This window comes from the organism of the source record quoted next, unplaced genomic scaffold, assembly GCF_019419815.1.
Source record: "Pyrus x bretschneideri cultivar Hongxiangsu unplaced genomic scaffold, Pyrus_bretschneideri_v1 Contig81, whole genome shotgun sequence".
Taxonomy (NCBI): domain Eukaryota; kingdom Viridiplantae; phylum Streptophyta; class Magnoliopsida; order Rosales; family Rosaceae; genus Pyrus; species Pyrus x bretschneideri.
This window is the reverse complement of record NW_025999822.1, coordinates 1,446,030-1,460,978: the sequence shown is the minus strand read 5'-3', so window position 1 is coordinate 1,460,978 and position 14,949 is coordinate 1,446,030. Positions and strand designations below refer to the sequence as shown.

The following is a 14,949-nucleotide window of genomic DNA, read 5'->3' as shown; positions in this document are numbered from 1 at the left end:
GAAAATCAACTAAAAAAACACATTTTTAGGGCCTTACGATTTAGTGGTATTAATTTCTTCTCATGTGTATGTGAGAAGTTCAATTTTAGTCTAAAGCGAATCAAATCAAATTCAATATATGCCTTAAGTTTTTTAAGGCCCGGATCAAAATTTCAAATGATGCCCCATTGTAGATAGAAGAATTGATATTTTTTTCAGCAAATTGATATTTACTTTGCAAAACAGAAATTTCTAGTCCATGTAGTTGTAATCCTTGGAATCCTCATTGTTATCGTAAATCCTATTGCTTTTGGGAGAATACATAAGGGATTAAAGGGGCGAGTCAAGGCTCGGTCCATCTTGTCACGGGCCGGCCCGAACAAGCTCAAAAAGCCCTGGCTCGTGTGGACCGGTTGAGTCGAGAAAAACGGCAAGTCGTCTCGATAGTCCAAAGGTATCAAAGCAGAAGTGCAGAAGCATGAGCAGTGGCATTCCCCCCCTCTCTCTCTCTCGAGCAACAAAGATGTTGAAGGTGTTGCGCGTCTTGTCCTCTTCCACCGCGAAATTCAGGTACCATTTCTCTTCCCGTTTTTTCTTGTACTAATTTCTGTTTTACTTTGAAAGAAAAAGGAAAAACCCTTACAATTTATCTGTTTTTAAAACCCTGAAAAATGTAAGCATGATTGATCGAATCTGGCTGCCAAGAAATGAAAATTTGGTTCCTTTTTGCAAATCGATAGGTGTATTGGATGTGAAGGCTGAAACTTTGAGTGGCAATGTTTTGTTAATTTCAAAATCTAATTTAATCTGGTATCATTAAATTCTGCCAGTTTATTTGTGTTGATACTAGATACTATCTACTTCCAGTTATTTCTGGTTCCCATTGGTAAATCCGTAAAACCCAATTCTTGTAATAGAAGAACATCTCCATCCTTTTTGCTATTGTTTTAATTTAAGGTGAAAATCATGCGATAATTCTTTCTTAAGAATGTAAGTTTTTGAATGGTTCTTCCATTGAATCCCGTTCCTAAGATTACGCTCCATTCTTCCGTCTCTCTTATTATTGTTCTGATTTTCTTTGTGGAAACCAGGAGCCATTTCTGCACTAGAGATGCTTTATCAATGTATGCTTTTACTCATATCACCAGATTTTCAACTGCCACTCAGAAATTTTCTGTTAAAGGTAATTAGTTTATGCAGTTAGTATTTCTAGTTTTACCTCTTATATGGTTTTCTCCTCACAGATCAAGTTTTACCTTTTGATCCTGAACCTTCAGGTCCCAGTTCTCATCAAGTATATGCTTCTTTTGATATCTTCAAAGGCAAAGCTGCCCTCTCTTTGACTCCTGTTCTTCCAACATTCACTAAATTGGAAGTACGCACGTCTCTTTTCATTCGTAATTTCATTGATCTCATGTCTTTTGAAGGGAGACAATACCATATCTCCTCATTCGTCTCCTTTTGTATTGCATAGTCTGGAAGTCTTGTAGTTGATCGACGTGGTTCTGTCATGTTGAAGTTCACTCCTGCCATTGGTGAACGTAAGTATGACTGGGAAAAGAGACAGGTAACTTCTGTACCTCTTCTTATTTACATTATGTAGATTTATATATTGTTTACTTCCCGAACTTCTCTCTCTTCATGCTGCTTGACTTATAATTTCAATGACATTTGCTTCCAGATGTTTGCTTTATCAGCTACAGAGGTTGGCGCTCTGATAAGCTTGGGTCCCAATGATTCTTGTGAACTATTTCATGATCCCTCAATGAAATCAAGGTTGATTTTCCTCCCACTATTGTGGAAACATATGTAACAAGGGTTTATTTCTTTTTTCATACGTCATGGAAAGAACTGGATTTTGATCAAAGTTCAAACCAATTTTCAGATGGCATAATATCGATCATGGTGCTTTAATATGAAAGTGTCACTTTTTTATCCTTTCTTTTTTTCCTAAAATTGTTATTATTTTTGGAAATAGATAGTTAGACTTTAATGAGCAATCCGTGCTACAGTAATGCTGGTCAAGTGAGGAAGAGCTTATCAATTAAGCCTCATGCGGATGGCAGTGGCTACTTTGTTTCCTTAAGTAAGCGTGTTATATCTTCTCATATTCTCTTGTGTACTTAATGAATGTGAAGTCCCTAATAAGTGGATTATCTTCTCGTATTTGTTACTTTGTACGTGCTTTATATATAATAAGAATAATATTTGAAGTTGCGATATATCCAGGCATCGACTTAAAATCTGACCAAGTGACTTGGAAGTTTTGATGTATTGATTATCACATACGTGTGCTTTTTGGTTACTGAAACTTAATATAAAATTAAGTTTTTGAGTCATTTGCTGATGTGGGGATTGCTGCTATCTGAGTTGACGTTTTCCTCCCGTTTTCATTGGCAGCTGTTGTCAACAACCTGCTAAAGACCAGAGAGAGTTTCTCAGTTCCTGTCACGACTGCTGAATTTGCTGTTATGAAGACTGCTTGCAGTGTATGACATGACTATAAATTTGAAGTTTTCTATAACTGGAAAAACAATGATTGATATGCACTTTAATATTTCAATAAAATTGTAATGCTTGTAAGAAAATGAATATTTCTCATGCAGTTTGCATTGCCCCACATCATGGGTTGGGATAGATTGACGAACAAGATGCCAGCAGGTGGTGGTGGTGGAGGAGGGCAAGAATCAAAGGCGGTTCCACAGCTTTTGGAGGAGTGGGATAGATGAAGTCCACCTCTCGAATCTCATCTTTATGACAAGCTAAAGGAACTTGGACTTGCAAATTTGGGTTCCTACTAGGATGGACTTGTTATGGACTTATGGTGGTGTATGGTGTATTTTGCTGTGTTGCCAAAAGCTTATTTGACCTGGTGTAGGCTTTTCTTTTGGCTTAGAACGCTTAAGTGATTATTTTCAGCATGATATATATGTAACTTTAAAGCTAAAAGTAGGGGGTTTAAAGTGAGTTAATAGATTCGGTTGGTATCTAATTATATGATATTATGTACTTGTTGAATTTTGATAGTTCAAGTGCCACCAATTGTTGTTATATATCCGACAACAGGAAGCAAGGAAGTGATGGAGTGAATTCTTGTGAGTCAATTGAGCTCGCAATGCATTAAGCAATCGAAAGAAAACAACAAAACTGCTAATATGTTTCAACGATTTTAGTTTGAGTGACCCGTCGGATAACCCACCAATCCCAATCCCTCCTGACCAACAGCCTACGGTGGATGCCATTGCTTCAGTCATACACCCTAACTTTGCCAACAGTCTCGTTTGGTAAGCTTGGTTTCCTTTGCTGCCGGCAGGCTATGTCCCAATTCTTTACATTCTTTCTTACTATTGTTTGAACCAAATAGCGCCGCAGGAAAATCTCCGACACCTCAAGCAGAGTGCACAAGAAATTTGTTTAAGGAGCTCTCTCTCTCTCTCTCTCTCTCTCTCTCTCTTAAACCCTCAACCCCCTTTTATGAGAATTAATTCCTTTCCAATTCAATTTTTACAAACAACAAAAACAAGAAACCAATTCAGTATAGTTGATGCATTGAGCATCTTTTTACTGCTAATTGTGTTTTTCGGTCTATACCAGATGCGGTTTATTCTGTGGTTCATTAAGTATTCATTTTATTCACTGCAACTTTTTTAATGATTTTGAATAAAACTGATAAATCTTAAATTTATGCTAGTTAGTTATTAAAATGTTATGTTTGAGTGTGACCTGGACTCGATTAAAAAGGGTTCATCGGTAGCAAATCGGAGATGTTCATATTCTTAACCAATGAACAAGATTTTCTTCATTGCATTTCATTGGTCAGACAAAAGATTATTTACTGAGGGAAGGGCCGCAGAAGATTGCCTAACCACGAGGCTCAAAGCAATTAGTCAAACAAAACTACACCTCTCTATGGTGGATTGGGGCGTTATGTCCTAAGTTACCTTTAATATCCTTGCAAACGTGTCTATCAGAACACAATAATCATCAGCTTGACCAAATGGGGTATGAATCTCTTGTTATCCTAGCATATCTACAAAAATCTGTCCAACAATTGTGCACATTTCCAACTCCTACTTGATATTGCCCTGATGTGGGGGGTCATGGTGACCACATTGTTCTTATTATCTTATCTTTGGGGTGTATCAAATACACCGTTGACTATCAGTTTACTTTACAGGAGAAACTCAGTCGTCTGTGATCTTATGTCTAGCTTCTCAGAATGGTAATCAGTTGGACAGCATTCCGAATGATGTACGGGAGCTGATGAATTCCTACCAGTTTGAGTCCCTTTATCACAAAAGTGTGTCTTCCTTTTCCTCTTTCAATCATGTTTAATTACTACTTTTTTTTTTTCTCAAAGTAATAAAAGCACAAATAACAAATAATCTAAACAAATGTATCGTCCATTCTTATTATCGAAGTGTAATATTTTTATAATGACTAATTAATTAGCTCTTTAAGTTTGATTATCTACTGTATCGTCCATTCTTATTATCTAGTGCAATATTTTAGACATTATAATGACCCCACTTAGTGGGATAAGACTTTGTATTGTTGCTGTTGTTTTATTTCAGAATGTAAACTTCAATGTTTCAATTTTAAAAATATTGCACAATCAATAAATTTACATTACAAGTTAATTAGCTCGTTGTCAAACTATATGACTTATAAATCATCTATTAATTTGTTTACTTGCTTATGTTTTCTTTATGGAAGTTAGGCCTCCTGTTAATTTACATTAGGTATGGCTACTTGATTACTTGAGGAACTTTTCTTTTCTTTCTCAAGATGCTTAGAAAGAATTTGCTCGTTCTTGATGATGGACTGGTAGTTTTATGGCTTTAGTTGCTGTTAAGCAATGGATAAGCAGTTAGTGGGCTTTGGGGATGTATGATCAAAGTGTTCCCCTAAGGTAGTCATAAGAGACAAATCCGTGGATTTGTAAGATATTAATTAGGACCATCGGTATAATCTCAGAATTGAATGGAATCATTCTAATTCCACTTTACTGAGTTCCACTTTGTGGGATGAGGATTTGTTGTTGTTGTTGTTATTCTAATTGCATTTTACTGAATTCCAATCTGGTCTTAGCATTTTTTTTACTTAATACTTCACTTTTGCGCAATTCCTCGTAGACCTTGTCTTGTATATACAATGATTTGGATCCCATCCGCATGAACTTACTATCCCATTTTGGATATTGAATCTGATTTGCTTGAGTGTTTATTATTAATAATAGTATCTGAAAACTACTATTCTTCTGGTAGTCTCCAAATTTATCGTTAAACAAGAATATGGCAAACATCTAAATCCACTAAATTTAGGTCTGCAAGTATGCAGCATCATCAAAAGAAGAGTGGGAAGAACAGTGCAAGGTATGGCACAAGTATAAGGCATTATATGGGATAGTTAGATAAAAGTTCTTTTTTATCTGCACCTCTGCAGTGTGGGTTTGTTACTTCCTTTTTCAGCTGGGGGCTCCTCGTTCTGCATTCCCAGAACACAAATGCCAAGTCATATTTGTTTAATATTGTCCTGACTCGTTTTTTTGTTTGTCCTTTACCTTTTAAATACAGTAATATCGAAGGCATTACTGGATTCAGTGAAGAGGACTCACATTCGGTCTTCAGCTTCATGAAGTATGCTATTCAGTTGGCAAAGTCTGGTGATATTTCGGTAAAGTATTACTCTCTCTCTCTCACACACACACACACAATTATATTTGCTCGATCTCATATCAGCAATGTGCTTTCAGTAGTATTTATGTCATGCTTTTCTGATATGCTTTTAAATATTCAAAATGACGCTACTATTTTAAAAATTCCTAAATGAAATGGAAGGGTTAGGATGAATTTATTTTTGTTCTCTCTTGCAGTCTTGTTATTTACTTATTTTTCAGCCAGTACCCTGTTGTAGTCTTAGTGCTACTGCTGTTCGACATGCATGGATCAGAATCAGTTTGAGGACAATAATAGCATACAATTGAGGAGATATTTACTTTTCCATTTAACAATAATGATAAAAGATAAATGACCTTAAAGGAGTTGATCATAATCTTGATTCTTAGTTTATTCTACGCTATGAAACTAAGTTTTATACTAAACTTGTAAAAGTTGATGTAACGCTTTACAACAAAATGTTGACCGACTAAGTCTGATAATTCCTGATACGATCCAATAATCCGACACGACACAACACAAAATGAAAAAGTGTTCGGGTCGACACGATTATTAAAATGTTATGTTTGAGTGTGACCTGGACTCGATTAAAAGGGGTTCATCGGTAGCAAATCGGAGATGTTCATATTCTTAACCAATGAACAAGATTTTCTTCATTGCATTTCATTGGTCAGACAAAAGATTATTTACTGAGGGAAGGGCCGCAGAAGATTGCCTAACCACGAGGCTCAAAGCAATTAGTCAAACAAAACTACACCTCTCTATGGTGGATTGGGGCGTTATGTCCTAAGTTACCTTTAATATCCTTGCAAACGTGTCTATCAGAACACAATAATCATCAGCTTGACCAAATGGGGTATGAATCTCTTGTTATCCTAGCATATCTACAAAAATCTGTCCAACAATTGTGCACATTTCCAACTCCTACTTGATATTGCCCTGATGTGGGGGGTCATGGTGACCACATTGTTCTTATTATCTTATCTTTGGGGTGTATCAAATACACCGTTGACTATCAGTTTACTTTACAGGAGAAACTCAGTTGTCTGTGATCTTATGTCTAGCTTCTCAGAATGGTAATCAGTTGGACAGCATTCAGAATGATGTACGGGAGCTGATGAATTCCTACCAGTTTGAGTCCCTTTATCACAAAAGTGTGTCTTCCTTTTCCTCTTTCAATCATGTTTAATTACTACTTTTTTTTTCTCAAAGTAATAAAAGCACAAATAACAAATAATCTAAACAAATATATCGTCCATTCTTATTATCGAAGTGTAATATTTTTTTATTCTTTCATGATCAAATACATTATAATGACTAATTAATTAGCTCTTTAAGTTTGATTATCTACTGTATCGTCCATTCTTATTATCTAGTGTAATATTTTAGACATTATAATGACCCCACTTAGTGGGATAAGACTTTGTTATTGTTGTTGTTGTTTTATTTCAGAATGTAAACTTCAATGTTTCAATTTTAAAAATATTGCGCAATCAATAAATTTACATTACAAGTTAATTAGCTCGTTGTCAAACTATATGACTTATAAATCATCTATTAATTTGTTTACTTGCTTATGTTTTCTTTATGGAAGTTAGGCCTCCTGTTAATTTACATTAGGTATGGCTACTTGATTACTTGAGGAACTTTTCTTTTCTTTCTCAAGATGCTTAGAAAGAATTTGCTCGTTCTTGATGATGGACTGGTAGTTGTATGGCTTTAGTTGCTGTTAAGCAATGGATAAGCAGTTAGTGGGCTTTGGGGATGTATGATCAAAGTGTTCCCCTAAGGTAGTCATAAGAGACAAATCCGTGGATTTGTAAGATATTAATTAGGACCATCGGTATAATCTCAGAATTGAATGGAATCATTCTAATTCCACTTTACTGAGTTCCACTTTGTGGGATGAGGATTTGTTGTTGTTGTTATTCTAATTGCATTTTACTGAATTCCAATCTGGTCTTAGCATTTTTTTTACTTAATACTTCACTTTTGTGCAATTCCTCGTAGACCTTGTCTTGTATATACAATGATTTGGATCCCATCCGCATGAACTTACTATCCCATTTTGGATATTGAATCTGATTTGCTTGAGTGTTTATTATTAATAATAGTATCTGAAAACTACTATTCTTCTGGTAGTCTCCAAATTTATCGTTAAACAAGAATATGGCAAACATCTAAATCCACTAAATTTAGGTCTGCAAGTATGCAGCATCATCAAAAGAAGAGTGGGAAGAACAGTGCAAGGTATGGCACAAGTATAAGGCATTATATGGGATAGTTAGATAAAAGTTCTTTTTTATCTGCACCTCTGCAGTGTGGGTTTGTTACTTCCTTTTTCTGCTGGGGGCTCCTCGTTCTGCCTTCCCAGAACACAAATGCCAAGTCATATTTGTTTAATATTGTCCTGACTCGTTTTTTTGTTTGTCCTTTACCTTTTAAATACAGTAATATCGAAGGCATTACTGGATTCAGTGAAGAGGACTCACATTCGGTCTTCAGCTTCATGAAGTATGCTATTCAGTTGGCAAAGTCTGGTGATATTTCGGTAAAGTATTACTCTCTCTCTCACACACACACACACACACAATTATATTTGCTCGATCTCATATCAGCAATTTGCTTTCAGTAGTATTTATGTCATGCTTTTCTGATATGCTTTTAAATATTCAAAATGACGCTACTATTTTAAAAATTCCTAAATGAAATGGAAGGGTTAGGATGAATTTATTTTTGTTCTCTCTTGCAGTCTTGTTATTTACTTATTTTTCAGCCAGTACCCTGTTGTAGTCTTAGTGCTACTGCTGTTCGACATGCATGGATCAGAATCAGTTTGAGGACAATAATAGCATACAATTGAGGAGATATTTACTTTTCCATTTAAGAATAATGATAAAAGATAAATGACCTTAAAGGAGTTGATCATAATCTTGATTCTTAGTTTATTCTACGCTATGAAACTAAGTTTTATACTAAACTTGTAAAAGTTGATGTAACGCTTTACAACAAAATGTTGACCGACTAAGTCTGGTAATTCCTGACACGATCCAATAATCCGACACGACACAACACAAAATGAAAAAGTGTTCGGGTCGACACGATTACAAATCGGATCGTTATCGGATAAACCCGATAAACACCTGTTAAGATAACGGGTTGTTTGGGTATATATGTGGATAACACGATACACGATAAGCAAAATATTAATTTTATAATTTTATACCCCTAAAAAAGTACTATAATAATTATATATATATATATATATATATATATATTAATTTAACAATTTTATACCCCTAAAAACTATAATAATTATATATATAATTAAATTTAAAAATTTGGTGACCATTAGATCGGCTGAGATTTAATCTCAGTCGTCCATTGTGCATTAGGTCGGAGGCTATCCTTCTCTTCTCTCTCATTCACTCTAATCTCTCTAGTCCAGACTTACTCATGCGCCGTCTACTTAATCCGCATCTCTCTCGCATCCTCCTCCGTTCACTTCCTTCAACTCGACTCCGGCAGCCACAAGAGAACCACACACAAGCAAGCACATGCTAAAGGTATGAATTTTGTATTTTTGGGGATATGTTATCAGTGGATTGGGAAGGTTAGAATTCAGGTGGCCTGTGAGGCAGGTAATGACAGAGTAGTGACGCCCCACCTATTTTTGTTTTGCTGTAGTAGATGCAATGTCTTAATTATTTGTATGGAATTATTTATCCCAAGTATTGACAATTGGTAGGCAGGTCCTTTTTTTTATTGTGAATGCCGCGAGTTTATTTGTATCTATGTTTCATTTGGGGTCTATTTACTTGAAATTAATAAGTGGGGTCTATATTTGTTTTCCAGATTTAGAGATTTGGAACAAGCAAAGCAATTAAGCAAGGCTGCAACCTGCAAGTGCAAGGTATTTTTAATTGAATTGTGAATTTGAAACTAAATTTGAATTGAATTGTGATTTGTGGATATGTGAATTGGATTTTGAAATTGAATTGGACATGTGAATTTGAAATGGATATAGATAGGTGAAATTGAATTGGATATGTAAAATTGAAATTGAAATGGATATGTGAATTTGAATGGATATGGATATGGATATGGTTTTTAATGTTTGGTTTAGTTTATGCGGAAGAGAGTTTTGACGTGGAAAACCTTACTGAAAACATCATCAACATAACTCTTGAAGGTAATAGATCAAGCCAAAGTTTCAATACAATTTCCTCATAATGATCGATGAAAATTGAGGATTTTGTAAAAGGAATAACATGCAAGCTTTGAATTTCATTGGCAAGATTTAAACTTTTGAGAAAGGCGTCACAACCTTGAAAATAAAAACTATTTCATTTTGCATATCCTTGCACATTTAATATTTTGTAATAGACTAGTAGTGTATGGATGTTTTTTTATTAGGCTCTTATTTTCGAGTGTAGATGTAGTACTTAAACGACAAATGTGTTTTAATATTTTGAAGTAATATTTATGTGGCAATGTGTGGTATGTGCAAATTTAAGAAAACAAATATTTTTTCATAACAGGTCGGGTCCCGACCTGTTAAGCACCCATTAAGATAATATGTGTTATACGAACACGATAAACACAACCCGTTTGTTAGGCCTATTACCGACGCATCCATTCCCAAGCGGTTTCCCTAAGCAAAACACGTGGATTGGGTGATGTAAAACATGTGTGACCAAACTGGTCTTAGCACGTGGATGGATTACCTGATATCATATCTTGTGAAAGTTAAGCAATCCAACCTAAAACTAAACAGCAATGGGTAGAGGGTCCAAGGAGTTCATTTTGTGCAATGCAAGGCCTTAAATTTTCGATATAAGATTTAACATTAATTGAAACTTGTTTTAAATTCTCCCAGGCAGAGGCACCCCCTCTCTCCCCCACTCCCCCAACGCACACAGAATGCCACCTCGTGTAGTTTTTCTTTTTCTTATTGACTTTTTAAGTGTCCTTTTAGGAGTTTTTAGAAGAGTATTCATTTCCAGATACCCCTTCTGGCTTTGGATTGGACATATAAGCAGGTTTTCCTGAATGGTTTTTTGGTTCAATCTTACACTGAAACTTAAGTCTGGGGTTGCAGGGGATGTCTCTACTTTTTCTTGATATTAAATGAAAAACAATGTCGTCGGAACATTTGAACAGGTTTTTATGTTTCAATTTCGTCTAGCTGACCTACATTTGAGTCCTCATCTGGTGTATCACTTGTATTGTTGACTGCCAAGTGTTCATTAGGTTGAGTGATAGGGAAGGAGACTAAGAATTCATTATTAGCACACCACTGAGTCTTTGCTCGGTGCTTGTGTCATAACTGTTGAGGTCAATGCTGCAGTTATAAACAGGTAATCGCTAAAGCATATGATCAAACTTGTTCTTGTTATAATCCCAAAAACGAGATCACCCTTGACACCAGCTGCAGTGGAAAGCGGGAAACTTGTGTTTGTCATAGCAATACGAACGGTGTATTGAGCCGTGAAGAGCATTCAAATGGCTTTCCAGATAAATCAGAACAATTGTACAGTGAGGTTTCTTGTTTGAATCCTTGAGGATGGTCTCAGCAAGAATCAGACACGAGTTTGCATTATTGCCACCCTTTGCGTCACACTGCATTGTTGCTATTGAATCTTCTGCTGCCAGGGACAGACTTCTTTTCCCCAGCAGTCTTCTTCGGCAGGCTCTCTGGCAAAAAGACAAAAGGTCTACTGTACTAATGTGAGTCGTTTCATTCTTCTTCACATAATTTAATTTCTTATGTCCCTGATATTGCTACCTCACAGTAGTTATTCTTAAAGAGTCGTCTTATCACATATTCATCAGGTTAATGGAGACGACAATCTGGATGTAGATAGCGAAGGTTGTAGCAGGTCATTATCAGCGAGGCCTTGCCTGTGCACAGGTTTCGACATGTCCCTAGTTTGGGAGCCATGCATATTGTAAGTTATTGAAACTGATCGAGCCCTGAGTTTAGATTCCTTTGTCTATATGGTTCAGTAATAATGATGATGATGATGATGATGATGATGATGCTGTGATTGTGAATGTATGAAGGTGTGAAATGGCACTTGTACACCAGAGGATCATGTGGATATTCTTCGCATGCCGAAATGCAAAAGTGGGAGCAACGGGGAGTGTCCACGGACTACAAGGCCGAAGAAGGTTGAATCATCACTTTGCTGTTTTCAGGGTCTCATTAGGGACGGACGGTTGAAACTTCAACTCCCCCATTTTAGCACTACTACAAACCACTGACTCTCAGCAGACTGGACTGAACTGGATTGGATCGGATCGGATCGGATCACCCGGCTCGGCTCTTATCTAAAATATTCAGTTCATGGTTTGATGGGTTCATGTTACTTTACATTCCTCTCCATTGAAAATATGTCGTAAAAAATCCGATTCCCTCTTAACAACTCCTTTAATTTATTTGCAATATTATCGATGCCGCATCATCATTATAGTAAGCAAATGTTCCCTTTGAAACGGTTTGCTCGAACGGTTGTGCATGCCAGCCACCCTTCTCGGGGAGAGGAACATGACCGGTTAATGCAATGGTCGGAATGCAAAGATTATAAGTATTTGCCTTGTTGCTTGGAAGCCATCCATTCTTCCCTGACGGTTAGGTCAAGGAAGAAACCAAGAAATAGGAAACATAGATGGCTTTAAAATGAACAAATATTAAACAAGAAAAAGGTTAAGCAAACGACTTTCCAACAGAATGCTTCATTCATTGCACGATGATGATGATACGATACACAAAGCACTACCAAAAATCCCAGCAGCAAGTACAAGAGAATATTATGAAATTGCATAAAGGCATCCAAACGCTCCCGACTGACTCACGAGTTTATAATTTTCTAAATCTGCATATGCACAAGAAGCACAGAAACTGTAGAACCAACTATACAATAAATTCCTCCACCATCTGTACCTTCAAATCAAATAGACGCAGAAACATCATTCAGAAGGTTAACATGTGACTCCCGTAGACTTCTCTGCGACAACTGTTTCTTGATGACATGATTTTCCACCTCTCCAGTCACGATCTCAAGCTCCACTTTAGACACCGATCACAACATATTCAACGGATGCACTCGATACCATGACAAATAAATAACCAAATCACAAACAGTATAACACAAACAGCTGCATCGACGGCAAGGACAATTCGCACTTGGCGGCACCACTTCTTTCGAATGCTTTGAGAACCTGACCTAATCCTCATTGATCCCAAATCCTTTTGTAATGCAATTGAAGAACCTGCTCCATCTTGGTTATTGCAACCCAAATTAGCTGAGTCAATACTGACTCCTCTATCCGTAGATTTCCTATGTTCCTCCAACTCGATGTCTCTCATTGCAATCACATGCTCTTTAGCCTTCTTCTTGTCTTGCTTGCTGGACTTCCCCAACAGAGGGGCTTTTGTAGAATTGGCAACTTCAATTTGACCATTTGCGCTACTTGGTGATGGAGAAAGACCAGCATGAAGTGACGGAGAAGCTTCAGCTGTCCAATTACTACCACCATGAGAAACATTCTCCAAGGAGGTGATCAAGCGGTGGATGACAGGAACTAGCTGTTCTTGTATGCCAACAGAACTCATAACACTTGACAAACTTCCCCTTGAACCCTTCCTGGCTACCTTCTTGAATTCGTCTCTCAAATGCTCTAAAAACTGAAGAACCCCGGTATTGCCCAGACTATCATCAACAATTGTGAAATAAACATAGGCATCTTCAATTAAGAAACCATAAGTCCTTTTACCCACCGTCTCAAAATACCACCTATGAAAAGGAGGAGTCTTTTCCAAACACAAGGAAGCCAAGATCTCAATTTCACCATCTCCGCCACTATACACGTAGAGGATCCGGTCACCCCTTGACACACAACAGTAGTAAACTGTATTTTGAACGGAACCCATCACTAGTACACCGTTAGAGTTGATACTCAATTCCACTTGTGGTCTGCAAGCAAGAATAGTAGAACCTCATGCTCAGCATCACCAAAACCGCCCTGGTCTTTCATTCTTTTTACCTAGTGTCAGACGATGATTTGAAAATTTGATTCCTTAAAGGGGGCAAGATATGATTTTATGTTGAACTCAAACTCAAGGATCCGAAGACCATAAGCTATTTTCGTCATCAAAGAAGCAGGACCAAATGAAATGCAAACAACACATCCGCTACAGAATCAAAAGCATATCCAGAAAAATGCAACAAGGGTTGTTGTTCAGCTAAGTAGTTGACGTCGGGAATGAAGTTCAGGGTGCGTCGTTGTAGGCTTGTCTGACTCTCAGGAGCAAGATGAGAAACTAGTCTCCGAAGGTACTAATCCTAATCCGTGAGTACAAGGAAGAGAGAGAGAGCAATAGACAATCACTAATGAAATCAAAACAGGACCCTAAAGTCTAATTGAACTTATCAGTACATTGGAAGGAAAACCAAATTAAGTAAGGTTTCAAATTAAACAAAGACATCACTAATGAAATCAAAGACAGGACATTGGAAGGACGGTTTCAAATTAAACAAAGACATCAGGTTCGGGGTTTTCCACAAGTCTAAACCCCAAATTAAGTAAGGGCATGATACGAAATCGAATCCAATGCTAAATTCAAATTGGTTATTGGTTGAGAACAATATAGCAAGATGGCAGTCAATGAGTGTTTGGTAATTGGTACGGAGAAATAGTACAAACACAGGGCGGTGTGAGTTTACAAGATTAGAAGCAGATTTCTCATCGACCAACCAAACAGATCGAAAAAAGGTTCTAACAACACAGAGATTCAGATTTACCTCCCAAAAAGACAAGCCTTGAGGATACGGTGATACGTGACGGCTGACTGAGGAGACAGACACCTCGTGCCTCCTCCTGCGGCTGCTGCTGCTGGTGTTCAAACTTCAAACGCCAAACTCCAAAGTTCAAACTGAGAGGATTATAACATGCGATGCGATGCGATGCGTTGCGATCCGAGTTACAGAAGAAGTGAAGTTATGTAGTATGCTACGCGTTCTCTCCGGTTGACATTTGACCTGTCTTGCTTTCGTTCGTCTTCTTTGGGTTTGGCGACTTTGGTTGGGTCTTGTTACTAACCCCAATACAATACGGACGCGTAACTACGAATTGAAAATGACATGATAAATGCTAGCCCTTCACATTCAATATATCCGTTGTTTTTTGTTTGATTTTCGCTATTCTCTGTAAAAATTATTTTCATGATTTAAAGAACAAATAAAAGAAAGATAAAGGAACGGAATGACCATATTCACATTTTGTTAAT

The 14,949-nt window shown here is 37.0% G+C and overlaps 2 protein-coding genes and 1 pseudogene across 3 annotated transcripts; 2 read left to right on the top strand and 1 right to left on the bottom strand.

The window, feature by feature from the left end:
• The first annotated feature begins 397 nt into the window (after positions 1–397).
• LOC103956583 (single-stranded DNA-binding protein WHY2, mitochondrial) lies at positions 398–3,005 on the top strand. Its single transcript, XM_009368605.3, has 8 exons — positions 398–549; positions 1,071–1,162; positions 1,257–1,354; positions 1,454–1,546; positions 1,661–1,755; positions 1,992–2,065; positions 2,380–2,468; positions 2,586–3,005. The coding sequence occupies exons 1-8, from the start codon at positions 458–460 to the stop codon at positions 2,706–2,708; spliced, it is 756 nt and encodes a 251-aa protein (XP_009366880.2). The 5' UTR covers positions 398–457; the 3' UTR covers positions 2,709–3,005.
• Positions 3,006–3,059: 54 nt separating this feature from the next.
• LOC103956582 lies at positions 3,060–12,132 on the top strand (annotated as a pseudogene).
• A 247-nt stretch (positions 12,133–12,379) lies between these two features.
• Positions 12,380–14,764, bottom strand: LOC103956581 (phytolongin Phyl1.1). 2 transcript variants are annotated; one of them, XM_009368603.3, is made up of 2 exons: positions 14,465–14,764; positions 12,380–13,636 (listed from the first exon to the last, which is right to left on the bottom strand). In XM_009368603.3, exon 2 carries the CDS (start codon positions 13,591–13,593, stop codon positions 12,754–12,756), a length of 840 nt encoding a protein of 279 aa, XP_009366878.1. In that variant the 5' UTR covers positions 13,594–13,636; positions 14,465–14,764; the 3' UTR covers positions 12,380–12,753. The 2 variants fall into 2 exon arrangements, with proteins under 2 accessions (XP_009366878.1, XP_009366877.1); XM_009368602.3 differs by having other exon boundaries at positions 12,380–13,706; positions 14,465–14,763.
• Between the last annotated feature and the right edge of the window lie 185 nt (positions 14,765–14,949).

What these genes read in the sequence shown, in the direction of transcription:
- LOC103956581 (XM_009368603.3), bottom strand. Translation starts at nt 13,593, where the DNA reads ATGGGTTCCGTTCAAAATACAGTTTACTACTGTTGTGTGTCAAGGGGT.
- LOC103956583 (XM_009368605.3), top strand. Translation starts at nt 458, where the DNA reads ATGAGCAGTGGCATTCCCCCCCTCTCTCTCTCTCGAGCAACAAAGATG. An exon ending in CAACATTCACTAAATTGGAA is followed by an intron (nt 1,355 to 1,453) that starts GTACGCACGTCT and finishes TGTATTGCATAG; the next exon opens with TCTGGAAGTCTTGTAGTTGA. An exon ending in TTATGAAGACTGCTTGCAGT is followed by an intron (nt 2,469 to 2,585) that starts GTATGACATGAC and finishes TTTCTCATGCAG; the next exon opens with TTTGCATTGCCCCACATCAT.